This window comes from Bombina bombina, chromosome 6 (assembly GCF_027579735.1).
Source record: "Bombina bombina isolate aBomBom1 chromosome 6, aBomBom1.pri, whole genome shotgun sequence".
NCBI classification, from domain to species: Eukaryota; Metazoa; Chordata; class Amphibia; order Anura; family Bombinatoridae; genus Bombina; species Bombina bombina.
The window spans coordinates 950,615,398-950,635,218 of record NC_069504.1 but is presented as its reverse complement, the minus strand read 5'-3'; the positions used below and the strand labels follow the sequence as shown (position 1 = coordinate 950,635,218).

Sequence of the window (19,821 nt, the reverse complement as noted above, 5' to 3'; positions counted from 1 at the left end):
GTCAATCAGATTTTTTTAACTTAATTCCGATTGGCTGATAGAATCCTATCAGCCAATCGGAATTCGGCGGACGCCATCTTGGATGACGTCATTTAAAGGTACCTCATTCCAAGTTCAGCAGTCGGCCGGGATGGATGCTCCGCGGCGGCGGAGCGAAGAAAGAAGATTGAAGATGCCGCCGGAAGAATGAAGACTTTGCTGCCGCTTGGAGGAAGACGTCGCCGGAGGAAGAATTCTTCTTTGCCGCTTGGAGGAAGACATCGCCCGGATCGGATCAGGAGTTCGGCCCGGTGTGGTGAAGACAAGGTAGGGAGATCTTCAGGGGGGTAGTGTTAGGCTTTTTTAAGGGGGGTTTGGGTGGGTTTAGAATAGGGGTATGTGGGTGGTGGGTTGTAATGGGGGGGGGGTATTGTATTTGTTGTATGCAAAAGAGCTGAATTCTTTGGGGCATGCCCCACAAAAGGCCCTTTTAAGGGCTGGTAAGGTAAAGAGCTTTGAAATTTGTTGAATTTAGAATAGGGCAGGGAATTTTTTTTATTTTGGGGGTTTATTATTTTATTAGGGGGCTTAGAATAGGTGTAATTAGCTTAAATATCTTGTAATCTTTTTTTTATTTTTTGTAATTTAGTGTTTGTTTGTTTTTTAATTTAGTTTAGTTAATTTAATTGTATTTTTAGATAGATGTTTGTAGTTTATTAAATTTATTGATAGTGTAGGTGTATTTGTAACTTAGGTTAGGATTTATTTTACAGGTAATTGGGTAATTATTTTAACTAGGTAGATATTAAATAGTTAATAACTATTTAATATCTATTATACCTAGTTAAAATAATTAACAATTTACCTGTAAAATAAATATTAACCCTAACATAGCTACAATGTAATTATTCATTATATTGTAGCTATCTTAGGGTTTGTTTTATAGGTAAGTATTTAGATTTAAATAGGAATATTTTAGTTTATAAATGAATTAGATTAATTTAATATAAATTTAGTTAGGGTTAGATAGAGTTAATATAGTTAATATAAATACTATAGTAACTATATTAACTATATTAACCCTAATATAATTAGGGTTAATATAGTTAATATATATAATGTAATACCTATATTAACTATAATATACTTAGGGTTAATATAGATAATATAGCTGGCGGCGGGGTAGGTAGATTAAATTAGGGGTTAATCATTTTAATAGAGATGGTGGCGGTGTAAGGGGCTTACAATAGGGGTTAATAATTTTTATATAGGTGGCGGCGGTGTAAGGGGTCAGATTAGGGGATAGATAAGGTAGATGGCGGCGGTTTTAGAGGCTCACAGTAGGGGGTTAGTTTATGTAGATGGCGGCGGGGTCCGGGAGCGGCGGTTTAGGGGGTAATAACTTTATTAGGGATTTCGGGGGGGGGGATCGCAGTTGACAGGGAGATAGACATTGCGCATGCGTTAGGTGTTAGGTTTATTTTAGCAGATCGCGGTTGACAGGGAGATAGACATTGCGCATGCGTTAGGTGTTAGGTTTATTTTCTAGTTAGTTTAGGGAGTTACGGGGCTCCAATAGTCAGCGTAAGGCTTCTTATGGCTGCTTTTTGTGGCGAGGTGAAAATGGAGTAAGTTTTCTCCATTTTCGCCACGTAAGTCCTTACGCTGCATATTGGATACCAAACTGTGCGGGTTTGGTATACCTGCCTATGGCCCAAAAAACTGTGGGCGACGGCAGAAATATACGGGCGTAACTTCTAGGTTACGCCGTATATGTGATACCAAATCCGCGCAAATATTGGCGTCGCCGGCTTTTGCGGGCGATGATTTATATCGGATCGACCCCCAGATATGTAAATTAGAACATTTCTTTTCAAGGGCTACCCTGTTAACCAAGCACACCCTGAGAATATTGTGCAACTTAAAGGGATATAATACACAAACATTTTCATTCATGATTCTAATAGCACTTACAATTTTAAACAACCTTCCAATTTACTTCTATTATTTCATTTACTTCATTCTCTTTGTATCCTTTGTTGAACTAGCATAAATGCACTACTGGGAGATAGCTAAAAGCTAATGACAAGAGGCATATATGTGCAGCCACCAATCAGCAGCATTTGAGCCTACCTTGGTATACTTTTCAACAAAGGATACAAATAGAAAAAAAAACAAATTAAATAATAGAAATAAATTGGAAAGTTATTTAATATTGCATGCTGCATCTGCATAAAGAAAGGTTTCATGTCAGTGTACCCAAAACATTTCTCCCCTTTAATTTGTTACCAATGGTATAACAAGTAATTGGAAATACATTAAGGAAAAAACTATTTTACTGTATACTCTGCCTTTAAGCCTGGCACGATGTACAGCACATTCAAAACACTTTCATGTCTAAATTTGAATTACCCTAATATATATCTAACCTACTTATTGTATGAACATGTTTTATTTTTTTATACACATGTATTAACATATATTATTACATTAGATCATTTAAATTATTATTCAGTTACTTAAAGGGACATGAAACCCAAAATGTTTCTTTCATGATTCAGATAGAGGATGCAATTTTAAGCAACTTTTTAATTTACAGTACTCCTATTATCAATTTTCTTTGTTCTCTTGCTATCAATTTACTTCTGTTATCTAATTTGCATTATTCTCTTGGTTTCCTTTGTTAAATAATCAGCAATGCATTAAAGGGAGATAGTTAATGCATTGGGTGAGCCAATAACATGAGGCATACATGTTCAGCCACCAATCAGCAGCTTCTGAGCATACCTAGGTAACCTATTCAACAAACGATACCAAGAGAACAAAAATTATAGAAGTCAATTTGAAATTTGTTAAAACGACATGTTCTATCTGAATCATGAAAGAAAAGAAAAAATGGGTTTTACGTCTCTTTAATTTGGAGATAACATCTCAAAACCAAAAATCAGGAGATACCGGGATCACAATTTTGAGTAGTCTGGATGAGCCATGACAATAAAAACATGTAGGAATATGTGATCCTAATGCCCATAAGCCAAAAATTAGCTACAAAGTATCACTACAGGTACAGAATGTTCTGACAATAGCAGTTACTTTCCATCAACATAGACATGAATAAAGCTACTACTTTTATTTATAGGTGAAGGGTTACATTTATTGCCCATTTATTTTGGGAACTATCTTAAACTGACCTTTGTAGGGAAGGGAAATGTGTTGGCCAAGTGTATATGCTTCTACCCCCTCAATCAAGCTAAAGAAAATTAATACAATTGTGATCAAAAAGAAATATGTATACAGAACTGCAAATAATGATATAAAGGGCCAAGCTAATTAATTCATATTCAAGCACTGATTAAAAACTTTACCTGCTATATGAAATGGTAACAATCCCCTCAGACTCAATAAGACATCAAGAAGACTACTCAATGAACTGATCTGCTCAGGTTCTAGGTTATTCAATACATAGTTACTGAAAATTACATAAGAACTGGAGAAATTGTGAAACTCCAGATTGCTGAATCTTAGCGATTTCAGAAGAATATTTCTTGACTTTGTATCACTTATTTTGTATCCCAAAAAATCATGTGATGCTGAAAATTATCTTCCTGTAATCATAGGTAATCTGGTATAGTAAATAAATACACCGCTAACTCTACAATTCAATATAGTAAATAAATACACCATTAACTCTACAATTCAATATACTAAATAAATACACCACTAACTCTACAATTCAATATAGTAAATAAATACACCGCTAACTTTACAATTCAATATAGTAAATAAATACACAGCTAACTCTACAATTCAATATAGTAAATAAATATCCCGCTTACTTTACAATTCAATATAGTAAATTTATCGCTAACTCTACAATTCAATATACTAAATAAATACACTGCTAACTCTACAATTCAATATAGTAAATAAATACACCACTAACTCTACAATTCAATATAGTAAATAAATACACTGCTAACTCTACAATTCTATATACTAAGTTAATAAACCACTAACTCTTCAATTTAAAATAGTAAATAAAGGGGGCGTGTCCGAGCCGCAGTCACGCTAAGACGCACAACAAGAGAGCTCTGATAAATATCCAATCAAACTACCGAATATTTCTTCTATAAAGCTTCATCCTCTGCAAAAGTTGCACGTTACCTGTATAGTGTCGTCAGAAACCGGCAATACTGTAAATGGATGCACTATGTTACTCTGAGGCTTTAAATCAGATTGACAAAGTTTGACGGCTACAGCCTCTCACCGTTAACGTTTGATTCCCTTGCAAGAACACTGAAGGGTGAGCATAGTGACATACCGGAAGGAAAAGCAACCGATATCCTAACTTATACCTTCTCTAGCTCACACGGAAGAAAGGGACAGATCCGGCCCTCTGCTGCTGATTCTGAGGAGCAAGTTGTGCTAGATGGACAACATGGCAGTGGCGTAGCCCCAGACATGGCGGAGCCATATACAGGACACTCCTCGATGACGGGGGTTCACCCCAATCACATGGTGGACTCAGAGAAACTGATCTTCTGCTTCCTAGCGATGCGGCCGATCACTGGGAGACACCAAGTTCAGACTGGTTCTAGGTTTCAGCCTTTGTCTACTGCACCATCAGACAAAACTCCTACTGTATATGTCTCATGTTCAGACCTCCCGGGTATGGGAGAATTCCATAGAGAAACCGGATTATTGCTACACATTGAAAGCACCACGCAAAACCTAAGAACTGACTACGCACCTGTTTTGAAGACTAACTGTAGTGCCCTAATACTTAAGCTCTCTCAATGGGGGACCATACTGGCTGTAGGCGTAGAACCCGGCTCATAACCCTTATCCTGCGGTATAGGGTAGTAGATTGGTCTGCCTTGTGTGCATGATACAGGGAACTCCCTCTTTATCTCTGACTGATGTACCATATGATCACCCATATTAATGAAGTCCATTACATTCCCGCCATCTCCATAATTGAACTGAACACTTTAGCTCCTTTCACTTGGGAAATATTTAATATATTTATGTTGCGCTATGTTGTGTTGTTAGGTACTTAAAATGGTTATCTCACGCTTATATACTCTAGCTAAGTCAGAGGATTGCATGTTCAGGTTTTGAGATGGGACCTTAAAAAGTCGTCATGCCCTATTCTTAACTTGACACCCTAAATTGGATCTACCTTGCATTCCACTATATGTGACTCGTTACTACAACGTAAAGGCTATCACCTTTGCTGTTAATTTTTATGCCCATGGAGTTACAACTTCTTATACTGTTCTAATAAGAACCGGTCCCTAGAATGTTAATGCCTTATTGTTTCTGTATGTTTTACAAACCTCAATAAAAATGTAATTATAAATAAAATAGTAAATAAATATACCACTAACTCTACAATTCAATATAGTAAATAAATACACCACTAACTCTACAATTCAATACACATATATACAGCCTACCCAGTTTTTCCCTCTATAGAAATTAATTATAATAATGATAACAATTACAATCTACTTTTGAATGACTTATTATGAGTCACTCACTCACATACTTATATTCTGGTGATAGATTAGACCCAATGCCCATTAGGGATTACATACTGACCAAGGCAGCCAACATTGCAATCATTTTTTAAACAAAACATTCCTACTGCTGTAGACTGAGTAGTAGATTTCAATGGTTCTTCTTGTTCTTCACTTTGTTAAGTTACTGAGTGTCTAGAGAGGACGACTCGATGGCAGTGCTGCTGCAGCCCCCTGAGCCTTGATTGTTTTCCCGGCTTCTCGCCCAGTCCCAAACAAGTTTGTGTGGCGCCAGCGCATGAGATGTGACAGACTGTGATGTCACCTGGACACGGGCCGGACCAGCATGCAGCATCATCAGTGACTCAGTGTGAGTGAGTCGCTGTCTCCCTTTCACACTTTGAGAAAAAAAGAGCTACACAGTGACCAGCCAGCCGGCCGATGTTCTGTAATATTCTTCTACTGCATTACGTTTCCCTACCTACGGCCACGCCTACAAAAAACTTGCAAACACAGTTGTGCACGCATGCACTCACTGCCGCAGTAGGAAAATATTACAGAACCTGCCTACAATAAACTTGTAAATATACTACAGAGCACACATGCACTCATTGCCGCAGTCAGCAAATAGATGGGTCAATTTAAATAATAGTGGCAAAAAAGGCTTCATATTCATACTAATGAAAAACATCCAATCATTTAATCAAAAAAATCCGTATTTTGCCACTGTTATTTTGATGTTACCAGCTAGTGCCAAAATTAATCAAACAAAACCGTACAATAAATTTTAATATGAATAATTTTGGCACTAGCTGATGACATCTAAATAATAGTGGCAAAATATGGATTTATTTGATTAAATGAATGGAAATTTTTCATTAATATGAAGCCTTTTTTTGCCACGGTCATTTAAATTGCCCCAGCTAGTGCCAAAATTATGGATGTACCAGTTCTGTAATATTTGCTGACTGCGGCAATGAGTGCATGCGTGCTCTGTAGTATATTTACAAGTCTATTGTAGACAGTGAGCGTATGCGTGCACAACTTCCTTTACAGGTTTTTTGTGGGCGTGGTCGTAGGTAGGGAAATGTAACGCAGTAGTAGAATATTACAGAACACCGGTGTTCTATCAGTCCAGACTCCAGCGAATTGACTGGCCACACTATATTGCGGCCGCATGCATGTTCTCACCGCAGCACCGCTCCGAGAGAGAGCTGGGCTCAGTCACTCACAGTCAGCACTTATTGTGCGGAAGCCGCCGGGCAGTATTTTAGGGGCCATATACCTCCCCCCCATAATACTGACAGGACACTGTCTGAGGACAAGTCAATTAGGATGTCAAAGAGCATAAACATACATAAATGTTTTTGTGAATTATTCATGTAATGATTGTATTTATGATTATATAACAATCATAATCATTACAATGAATTATTTAAAAAAAAAAAATTGTTAAACAAATCATTTTTAAAAATGCAGTTGCAGTGGGCAGGGCTGAAATACTGTGCTGCTTTCCGGGCACTTGACCGGTATGCCCGACGTTCAGTCCGGGCCTCAATACACCACTAACTCCAATTCAATATAGTAAATAAATACACCACTAACTCTACAATTCAATATACTAAATACACCTCTAACTCTACAATTCAACATAGTAAATAGATACAACACTAACTCTACAATTCAATATAGTAAATAGATACAACACTAACTCTACAATTCAATATAGTAAATAAATATAGCACTAACTCTACAATTCAATATAGTAAATAAATACACCTCTAACTCTACAATTCAATATAGTAAATAAATATACCACTAACTCTACAATTCAATATAGTAAATAAATACACCTCTAACTCTACAATTCAATATAGTAAATAGATACATCACTAACTCTACAATTCAATATAATAAATAAATACAACACTAACTCTACAATTCAACATAGTAAATAAATACACCACTAACTCTACGATTCCATATAGTAAATAAATACACCACTAACTCTACAATTCCATATAGTAAATAAATATACCACTAACTCTACAATTCCATATAGTAAATAAATACGCCACTAACTCTACAATTCAATATAGTAAATATACCACTAACTCTACAATTCAATATAGTAAATAAATACACCACTAACTCTACAATTCAATATAGTAAATAAATACAACACTAACTCTACAATTCAACATAGTAAATAAATACACCACTAACTCTACGATTCCATATAGTAAATAAATACACCACTAACTCTACCTACAATTCCATATAGTAAATAAATATACCACTAACTATACAATTCCATATAGTAAATAAATATACCACTAACTCTACAATTCAATATAGTAAATAAATACAACACTAACTCTACAATTCAACATAGTAAATAAATACACCACTAACTCTACGATTCCATATAGTAAATAAATACAACACTAACTCTACAATTCAACATAGTAAATAAATACACCACTAACTCTACGATTCCATATAGTAAATAAATACAACACTAACTCTACAATTCCATATAGTAAATAAATACACTGCTAACTCTACAACTCAATACTTGTAATGCCTATATGGCTTTAACCAAATATAAATTTATGAAACTAATAAGCTCAGGAATGTACTGATAGAGTTGTTTTTGTACTTATGGTGTTCTTGGAACTACTACATTATAAACTTATAGTGACAGTTTTTAAATGGTGTTTTCGTTAAAATGTTCTGGACAATGAGAAAATAAATATTAAAAAAAAAAAAAAAAAACATTTTGGGGTAAAATGTATCAACTATTTGCTATAGTCACCATCAAAGGAAAATATAACTGTTTTTTATGACAGACATATGCTGTGGAAATACATGTGCATTTGAAAACTTAACATTCACCTCAGAATTCTGACTACTTTTGTAGAGCTCCGGCAAACTCATTAGGGTCTCAGCAGAAATATCGCGGTCAAAAATTCCGAAAATAAGGGGAGGCACAGAGGTGAAGAAGAGGTTGAAGAAGATCATCTGCCAGTAGTCTATCATGGTGGTCCCAGAGAAGCCACAGAAAAACTGATACCAGAAGAGCAAGTTGACATAGGCCTGGTAAGAAAACAAAACTTATGTGTAAACCATTTTGTAATTGATTACCAACACAGGAAAATTCCATAAATAACATAACATATTTAAAATGGCCCTATTCTTAACAGTGATCAGCATTAAGTACAGAACATCTATTGGACATTAAACTTAAAAATTAAATTCAACATAAACTGTTAAATTATACTTTTCCAGTCACTATCACCTAGATTACAAGCATTCGGGTTTTAATGCTGAAAAATGGTAATTTCAGCATTAAAACAGCACCACAGCCATTACAAGTCTTGTTGGTATAGCTGTACCGCAAGCCTTTTAGCCTGTAATGCAACGTCAGTCCCGCACTTGTAAAAATTATGTTTTTTCATGGGACTTCCATAGCGCTGCCATTACGAGTTTTGCAGTGAGGCTAAAAAGCTTGCGTTCCAGCCTATACCGACAAGATCCGTTTCACAATCTGAGAGCAGTAGTTATGAGTTTTACAATACGAAACCGTTACATAAAACTCATACCTAAAGAGTTACAAATTACACTAACACCCACAAAGTACCTATTAACCCCTAAACCGAGGCCCTCCCGCATCACAAACACTATAATAAATTTATTAACCCCAATCTGCCGCTCCAAACATCGCCACCACTAATAAAATGTATTAACCCCTATTCCGCTGCTCCCAGACATTGTCACCACTAAAATAAAGTTATTAACCCCTAAACCGCCACGCTCCCTCATCGCAAACAGAATTTAATTATTATTAACCCCTAATCTGCCACCTGCCCACATCGCCCCCACTATACTAAAGTTATTAACCCCTAATCCGCCGCTCCCCGCCACCACCACCACTATAATAAACCTATTAACCCCTAAACTGAAAGCCCACCACAACTAAATATACTAAATTAAACTATTAACCTCCAAACTGAAAGCCCCCTACATTGCAATAAACTAATTTAAACTAGTAACCCCTAAACCTAACGTACCCCTTACTTTATATTAAAATTGCAATTTCCCTATCTTAAATTCAATAAAAACTTACCTGTCAAATTAAAAAAACTAAGTTTAAACTAACAATTAAACTAATATAACTATTAAACTAACTACCAAGTAAAGAAAACAAATACACATTAAAAAAATCCTAACACTACTATAAAAATTACAAAGTATCTAATTACAAAAAATAAAAAAATACTAAATTACAAAAAATAACAACGAAATTAATAAAAATAAAAAAGAATTGCACCTAATCTAATAGCCCTATAAAAATAAAAAAGCCCACCCAAAATAAAAAAACCCTAACCTACAATAAACTACCAATAGCCCTTTAAGGGCCTTTGTGTAGGACATTGCCCTAAGTTAAACAGCTATTTTACCTGTAAAAAAAATAAAAAGACCCCCCCAACAAAGAAACTCATCACCCAACCAACCCCCCAAAATAAAAAAACCTAACTCTAACAAAAACCTAAGCTACCCATTGCCCTGAAAAGGGCATCTGTATGGGCATTTCCCTGAAAAGGGTATTTAGCTCTTTTGCATTGCCCTGAAAAGGGCATTTAGCTCTTTTTTAGAAAAGCCCAAACCCTAAACTAAAAAAAAAAACCCTACCCAAAAAAGTTTAAAAAATCCTAACACTAACCCCCAACGATCCCCGGACATCCAGGCGGTGAGATGTCTTCATCCAGGCGGCGAGGTCTTCATCCATACAGGCGGCGCAGACCTTTTCCATCCTGAAGACATCCGGCGAGGAGAATCCTCTTCACATGGTTGCCGCCGTACACTAAATTTTCAATGCAAGGGAGTCTTTTCAAAATGGCGTCCCTTGCATTCCAATTGGCTGATTTGATTTTGGAAATTCAAATCAGCCAACAGGATGAGAGCTACTGAAATCCTATTGGCTGATTTGAACAGCTAATAGAATTTCAGAAGCTCTCATCCTATTGGCTGATTTGAGTTTCAAAAATCAAATCAGCCAATAGGAATGCAAGGGTCACCATTTTGAAAAGGCTCCCTTGCATTGAAGATTCTGTGTACGGCGGTGACCATATGAAGAGGATGCTCCATGCCGGATGTCTTCAGGATGGACTCGCGCCGCCGGAATGAAGATAGAAGATGCCGTCTGGATAAAGATGGGGTCACCTGGATAAAGATGGAGCCAGGATGAAGATCCTTCAAGCGGGGCTTCAGCAACTGTGAGTACTTAAAGAGGGGTTAGTGTTAGGTTTTTTTTAAAGTTTTTTTGGGTGGGTTTTTTTAGATTAGGGGTTGGGCATTTCTTAAAATAGCTAATTGCCCTTTTCAGGACAATGCAAAAGAGCAAAATGCCCTTTTCCGGGCAATGCACATACAAATGCCATTTTCAGGGCAATGGGTATATTAGGTTTAACAACTTTATTTTTATTTTGTTGGTTTGGGGGCTTGTATAAAAGAGCTGTTAACTTTAGGGCAATGCCCTACAAAAGGCCCTTTTTTTTAAAGGGTATTAGAATAGGAATATTTTTTATTGTTTTGGATAATTTTGTTTGTTATTTTTTGTAATGGTAGTTTTTTTATTTTTTGTAATTTTAGGTTTTAGTGTAAGGCAGCTTAGGTTTTATTTCACAGGTAAGTTTGTATTTATTTTAAATAGATATTATTTAGTTAATAATTGTAACTTTCATTTAGCTCTATTTTAATTATGATAAAGTTAGGGGGTGTTAGGGCTACAGTTAGGTTTGTGGTTAATATAGTTTAATTTAGGTTGTTGCAATGTGGGGGGCTGGTGGTTTAGGGGTTAATAGCTTTATTTAGTGGTGGCGATGTCGGGGAGCGGCGGAATAGGGGTTAATAGATTTATTATAGTGTGGGCGATGTTGGGGTGCAGGGGAATAGAGGTTAATAAGTTTAGTATAGTGGTGGCTATATCGGGAGCAACAGATTAGGGGTTAATAGATTTATTTTGGTGCCGGCAATATCGGGAGCAGAATATTAGGGCTTAATAACATTATATAGGTGTCGGCGATGTCGGAGGCAGCAGATTAGGGGCGTTTAGACATGGAGTTTATGTTAGGGTGTTAGGTTTAAACTTAACTTTTTTTTCCCCATAGGCAGAATAGTCTTGTTATTTAAAGGTGTTTTATATTCCTTTAAATTGGTTATCCACTCTTCTACTGCTATACTACCTTGGTGACTAATGTCAGCATTGTAATAAATTCCTTAAAGTAATGGTAAATTTGAGTGTTTAAAAAAAGCTAGGATTTACCATCACTAAAAATAACCAGGATGTTTAGTCATCAGTTTCTAAAAATGTGTGCTAAACTTACCACAGCACAGAAAGGTTAAGTTTAGCACTTACCCTTAAACTCAGCGGCTCAGTTCACCTACAACACAGCACTATTTTCTCAATGAGGTAACGTTTCCCCCTCTAAACTAATAGCCATGCTAGCATACAGAACACTGTCATATGACTAGCACGGCTATTGGTTTAGAGGTGCAAACATCACCTCATTGAAAAAAAGAGAGATGTGCTGTGGGTGGTTGGAGATGTTGAGTTTAGCAAGAAGGAAGTGGCACAGAAAGGGTAAGTTTAGCGCTTATTTTTACAAACTGTTGTCGGAAAGTCCTCTTTATTTTTAGTGATGGTAAATCCAAGTGATTTACCATCACTTTAATGTTAATATTAGTTTTTTTTTTATCAGTTACTCAATTGTAATGTTAGCTGTATCCCAGGGGTAATGTTCATTCAGTAATCAATTCAGTAATCAATTCTTTAAGCATAATAATTACATACTAAACCACATTTTTAAAATATATTTATTAACGTCATCCAATCAACACTAGGAGTAAAATAAGTTACCAAATATGAGAGATAACAAGCAGGTAAAAGGCAGCCATTTTAGGCCTAAACTTTCTTGTAACTTGAGATTCTCTCAGATTAGTATGTTAGTCATGTTTTATTCCAGTACAAAGTGTAAAGAAAAACGGAATTAAATATTAGACAGAGACTGAGCATTTGTGGTTTATCTGCTAAATGGTTTTTATAGCCGATATGACCTTGTGTGTTCCACGCATTATGAAACTAAACCCTATTCATTGAAAGAAAGAAAAAAGAGGGGCAGATAACATAGCATAGCCTGATTGTGATGCTATTTGTCACTTCATGCAGTGTATAGTTTACTTTATCTAGAGGTGATTATCTACACCATCTCATGTGATTATTATTACAAAACAAAATGCATCGGCTATTGGAAAGTATTTTGGGGATAGGTAAATAAAGATTAATGTGATCTGCTTAAATCATAGTAGTTTTTAATATTATAAAAACACCAATACAGGAAAGATACATTGCTCAAATGTCTTTGAGTAATGTCTTATTATAAAGTCTTTATCCTTTATTAAATATTAAACTCAGAAGATACATCTTCTTTATTTGCAGTCATAACACTTCTTTAAGAAGTGGAAAAAAACTCATTGAATGTAAAGACGTTGAACTGAAATCTCTATGCTATTCATTACTTCACATTATATTCATTTGCAGTAATCACATAATTTGGATTATTAAACTTTGAACAAAATAATGTTTAATTTGAACTGCATCAGTGTTTGGAATAATATTACAAAAATAAAAAAAGCAATATGAAGAACGGAGGCAAAAAAAACAGTTGCCTAGACAACCATCTTCTAATATAATTGTATCTTTCATCTTCACACATTTTCCCATATTAACATTGTTTAAGAGTCTTGACTATGAGCACTATAAATAATGTTTTGTGCATGCAAATTGTTACCTCTAATTTATGTGATTAATGCTATAATCAATTAGTAACTATATAATAGAATATCACTCCAGAATATAACTAAGTCTATTCTTTTCCAAGACACCTGCATGTAAGTATTGAGTTATGTTTTTACAGATGTTTTCCTACATACAGAGCATGGTATGTTTTCATGTGCATGGTTAGATTTGGTTGATAATTTACTAGTGAGTAGCTGCATGTAAATTCAATCGAACTGCAGTAGTGATTTAGAAATATAAGCTGCGTTCAGCAAACCTACCACATTCTTGTAAAAGAAATAGATGACCATTTTAGCCAGTCGGGCATAACACCAATGTCCATGGACTAGTAACAGTTTCTTCAAATGCTTGAAACGGGATATGGCAAAATCACTGGACATCACTGCCTGCAGTTACAGAAAAGGACATAAAAAAAATGAATCAGCACCATTTACTTTGTTTAAAGCACCATTATATATATATATATATATATATATATATATATATATATATATATATATATATATATATATATATATATATATATATTTATTTATATTTATATATATAAAAATCATGCTCTGGACGGTTAGAGCAGGGTTCTTCAAACTTTTTTTCCCCAAGACCCAGTGCCATGATACAGCGTACCTTTGCGACCATATGCTTTGTTTTAAAATATACAAGATATCTGACATTTTTGGCAAAGTGACTAAAATGTGCACATACTTTATTCCTGATTGTAATCAAACTTGACTGTGTTATAAAAAGTAATAACACACACACTCATACAACTCACACACTCATACAATACACACACACCACATACACTCATACAACTCACACACTCATACAATACACACACACCACACACACTCATACAACTCACACTCACTTGTATATCATACACACTACACAGTCATACAACACACACACTACATACACTCTTCTACAACACAAACACAAGTCGCAACCCAGTAAACATGATTAGAGATAACCTGTGTAAAAATGACTCGGTTCCCCCTTAAGGTTTTTTTTTTAGCTGATGTTCCATGGTTTGAAAGAAGTTTGTATGTTTGAGTGAATGGGTTGGAGCCCCTCATTGATATATAATATTTTGATGCTTTCTTCTTTATATTTATTGATGTAAAAAACATTTTTGCGGTGCTGGGTTGATTTGAATATGCAGTAAATAGGGTGTTGCGACCCAGTATATATATATATATATATATATATATATATATATATATATATATATATATATATATATATATATATATATATATATATATATATATATATATATATATATATATATATATATATATAAAATCATGCTCTGGACGGTTAGAGCAGGGTGCCATGATACAGCGTACCTTTGCGACCATATGCTTTGTTTTAAAATATACAAGATATCTGACATTTTTGGCAAAGTGACTAAAATGTGCACATACTTTATTCCTGATTGTAATCAAACTTGACTGTGTTATAAAAAGTAATAACACACACACTCATACAACTCACACACTCATACAATACACACACACCACACACACTCATACAACTCACACTCACTTGTATATCATACACACTACACAGTCATACAACACACACACTACATACACTCTTCTACAACACAAACACAAGTCGCAACACAGTAAACATGATTAGAGATAACCTGTGTAAAAATGACTCGGTTCCCCCTTAAGGTTTTTTTTTTAGCTGATGTTCCATGGTTTGAAAGAAGTTTGTATGTTTGAGTGAATGGGTTGGAGCCCCTCATTGATATATAATATTTTGATGCTTTCTTCTTTATATTTATTGATGTAAAAAACATTTTTGCGGTGCTGGGTTGATTTAAATATGCAGTAAATAGGGTGTTGCGACCCAGTAATGGGCCCTGATCCATGGTTTGAGGAACCCTGCATTAGCGCACGTCATTTTAAGACTATTAACCCTGCAATACTTTGTGTTTAGCAGCAGCAATTTGGGATAAACACATAGTATCGCTTGGGACTCGCGGTGCACTGCTGGTCCTGAGCTGATAATTATGCTGATCCAATCAACAGCACTAGTGGCACATCTGATTCATGCGACTAGGGCTGCTGATTGGAACAGTGGCGTTTTCCGTTCGAGACCGACAGTACACCGTGAGTCCCGAGTGGTATTTCTACTGTGTGTTTAAAACACAATACTGCACGGTCAATAGTCTTAAAATGACATGCTACAACGGATTAGAGCATGTAATTTTTCAATTATAATGGCCATTTAAAAAAAAAAAATTACAATGGTATTTTTAATTGTACTCAAATGCTACACAACTTACCACTTGTAATAAGAGCTAGCCCTGTGCTAGCCATAAAAAGTAAGGGGTGCACTAAAAACAGTTGTGGCCATGTTTAGAAGCTTTGGTAAAAATAATTAACCAACCACTTGTAATACCAGATAACAGCTATATATTTGTAATTATGCATAGTAAAAACACCTCACTGCATTATGTTGCTATTTATTTTTGCCCCATTTTCTGAAATTTAACTATTTTCTCTTTAATTCTGAGAATTAGAAATGCACACTTTAGATTTTACAAGTATAACCTTGCCACATATTTATCCCCAGCGGGCCTATACAGAGGTGATCAAAATAGGAATTGCAGAACAATTGTTTGCTTCAGTAACATGTCTTAATTGGCATCTCCAATAAAGCAAAGTGGCAAGGGGAGTTTTGCCATGAAAATCACTTGCTACAAACAAGATGTTAACCTATTCTGAAAATTACTTTCCAGTTGATTTTACAATTATGCATCATTATGCTGCATACACAGAGATAAATTCATCCTGTCCTGTTTATGGCACATGATAAAGTCTGGACAACCCTGTTGTATATTTTCATGAAAATTAGTTATCTGAAACTTAGAAATCTTATATTTAATATAGTGCATGATCCTTTTTTGCAGCTTAGAAAGAGCAAGTTCCAAAGCGTACACACAAATCATTCATTTATGTTGTACTAGTTTATTTCATTTTAATTGCACGTAAAAAGTAAAGTCATAAAACACAATACTGTGATGACTACATTAAAGGGACATTTGAACAATGCATTAAAGGGGCAGTCTACTTATTTTTGTTTAATGCTTAAAAGGGATAGATAAAACCTTTACTATCCATTCCCTAGCTTTGATTAAGTGTTGTGCTACTTAGCGCTTTCACTTGCACGCAAAAAACGAAAGAAGTAAACTTTTAATGCACACGGGTTAGCGCGCACATTACAACTTAAAAAAATACAACTTTAGGACTTTGGATATCGTGAACGCACTGACTTCTTCTCCCAATATTCTTCAATGGAGAGAGCAAAGTGAAAAAAAAACAAAACTAAACCTACATCGCTAACCTGAAGGTAGTAATGGATATTTTACATTCAAAAAGTTCTATTTTATATATATATATATATATATATATATATATATATATATATATATATATATAAAAGGTATAGATCATTGGTTTTCAATCTTGTCCTCAGGCTTGCTGCCTCCCTAACAGGCCACATTTTAAGGATATCTGAACTGGAGCACAGGTGAAATAATCAGCTGATGAGTAAACATGGTTATTTTTCCTGCTCTTATCCAAGGTACCTGGCTTGTTCGCATCCGTTTACTCTCAACTTATAGTATGTGCGCAAGTTAGCGTGGGAGTGATATTTCACTATTGCGAACATGATATTGTTACTGCAACACTTGTAATCTAGCCTTGTGTGTTTAACACCCACAAAGCGCTAACCGGGTGCTGAACCAAAAATGGGCCATCTCCTGAGCTTACATTTCTGCTTTTTCAAATAAAGATACCAAGAGAATGAACAAAAATGAATAATAGGAGTAAAATAGAAAGTTGTTTTAAATTGTATACTCTGTCTGAATCAGGAAAGAAAAGAATTGGGTGCTAAATCCCTTCAATTAACAAGAGCATATTAAATGCATATTAGAATGTCCCTTTAAATTAAAAACTATACTCATGCAGCCTTTAGCGCACACACAGTGTCTGAGATACTATTTTCTCTTCTGATTGCTTATAATCCTTGGGAGAGACATCACTTATATGGTACCTAAATGCAACAAGCACTCAGGAGAATACAGCTATTGAAAATAATAGTTTAGCACTATAACCTCTGGCTGTAATACCCACCACAGCCTATGTTTTTACTGCATTGTTCTCCAGCATCGTATCACATCCGCTAGGGCCAATTAGGGACAGATTTATTATTGTATGGTTAGAATTGTGAAGTCTGTAGTTTGAACTTCAAATTCTCAAAATTGAAAAAAGAAAAACAATCTTCAGTTTTAAATTCAAGGAAAAGGGGAAAATAAATAAAAGTAAATAAAAAAAAAAATCTATGCACAATTTACCATTTTATAATATAATCTCAAAGTTTCTTTTATAGCCCTTTAATTGTACATAATAAATGTCCACCAGTTTCTAATGCAAACCCAATCATCAAGAGCGCTATGATGCATCATAATGTAATTACTGGTACGCCTGCAATAACCATTATATTTCTTACTGTAATCGACCCAACTAGTCCTGAGAGCTCACTGAATAAGATAGCCTTAAAAATGTACAGACATGTAATCTATAAATTGCCTCTTGATGCACACTTTCTAAGCCATTTTATCATTCATAGAGCTGCTGAAGCAAGTGTGCATTTATAAATCATATCACATCCTACCTGCATTCCTTCTTGCCCAGAAATTCCAATTCCAACATCAGCTGCCTGAATCATACTGACATCATTGGCACCGTCACCTAAGAGAGAATTAAAAATAATTGTTCTGCTAGATATTTCCTAATTTTCTATTTCATGCCTCTCTGCCTTTTATGTTAAGTTAGAATTATTAAATTGTGAGCTGAACACAGTAAACATCTGACAATGAAATGTGTGAGCCAAGAAAATTCCTGAAGACTAAGATTTGAATGCTATTTCATTCATTTCTTTACAAGTTTCCATTGAAATTGCGGAGAGTAAAAATGATGAGAAAAAAACAAAAAACAAAAACCCTCCTCCACTGTGAGTAAAATCATTGTATGGCCCGTCTGTACATTCTTCCATAGACTTGAACTACCAGTGTCTTCCACTGGAGCAAAGAACTCTGGGTAAGGGAATGCAAATCAGTTATAATATGGATATTTTCTTCTGCTTTAAATATCAGTTTTAAATAGTGCTGCAAAATATGTTGGAGCTTTACAAATAAATTAAAATAATAATAGCCAAAGATTCCCTTATGCCAGTGTGACGCTACTCTAGGCTGTTTTTAAAAGGTCATGAAACACTTTTTTTTTCATGATTCAGATAGCTGCAATTTATTTAAAACGTATTTCTGTTATCAAATTTGCTTTACTCTCTTGGTATTCTTTGTTGAAATACAGGTAAGTAGACTCAGGAGCTTGAAAATTTCCAAGAACTCTAGATAGCAACAGTGTTTGCTACCATATAGAGCTCCAAACACATCCACACTACCTATGCAAGATTGCCTTTCAAAAAAATAATACCAAGATAATTAAATAATAGAAGTACATTGGAGACTTTATTTAAAATTGTATGCTCTACCTGAATCACAAAAGGAAAATTTAATCTTTACACTTTTAATCCTAGCAGGCACTGAAGTGTACAACATGATAACTCACATGAGGACAACTGTTTCAGCATTATTAGACCTCGCAAGCAGGTCTTTCCAATGGTTAAACTCAGTTATAAGTTAAAAAGTATTTTTTACAACTACAAATAGTAGCTAAAGATGTATATTACAGAAACATTTTCGATAGGCTGTTTGAAGAAAAAAAGGAGTATTACCTATGGAAAGAGCCATGACTTTTAGTTTGTCTCGAGCCAATTTCACCACCATGCTTTTTTGAAGGGGCGTAGCACGGCAGCACAGCACTGAACGGCAATACTTGGTCAATTCCAAAAACTTTTCATCAAGGCCTCCCTGAAAAATTATGTTTAAAGTCCTCCCATCAATTACCAACCCAACTTCTGGCTGTGCAATTTCCATTTCTGGTGAAGTCTTAGAGTTCTGTCTTTTAAATAAACTTCGCTTTTTCTTTCTGGGTGCAAAGCTTTTTACTTCTTCAAGAGTGCAATCCAGGATAGATTCACAGGTTTCCTGTCATAAAGAAAAACAGATATTGTTACTATTAATTTAAAGGAATATGTCATATTCCATATTCCACTGAATAAAATGGATTAATAGCCCAAAGATAGATTGTGTAATGTATAAACTAGTACAAAAAAATGTAGTTAAATAAAGACAATTAAAAATAGACATTAGAAAAAAAGCATAGTTTAAACTTAAATCTTGATAATAATGTGATAAAAACTTGCCATCAGCTGAATATCGATATATTTAGCTTGTTAATAGCATACTTATATTGTTGAAGTACCATTAAATACAGCAGAATTGCATAATTCAACAAAATACATAATTAAAAGACA

At 34.9% G+C, this 19,821-nt stretch overlaps 1 protein-coding gene across 2 annotated transcripts in view; it reads right to left on the bottom strand.

The window, feature by feature from the left end:
- Nucleotides 1-19,821, bottom strand: part of ATP10B (ATPase phospholipid transporting 10B (putative)) — a 626,763-nt gene that overhangs the window by 12,004 nt on the left and 594,938 nt on the right. For both annotated transcript variants that reach the window (XM_053718588.1, XM_053718587.1), the window contains 4 exons: nt 19,180-19,492; nt 18,058-18,134; nt 13,623-13,748; nt 8,400-8,600 (listed from right to left, as the gene is read on the bottom strand). In XM_053718588.1, coding sequence (XP_053574563.1) covers nt 8,400-8,600; nt 13,623-13,748; nt 18,058-18,134; nt 19,180-19,492 — 717 coding nt within the window. The remainder of the gene's footprint in view (nt 1-8,399; nt 8,601-13,622; nt 13,749-18,057; nt 18,135-19,179; nt 19,493-19,821) is intronic.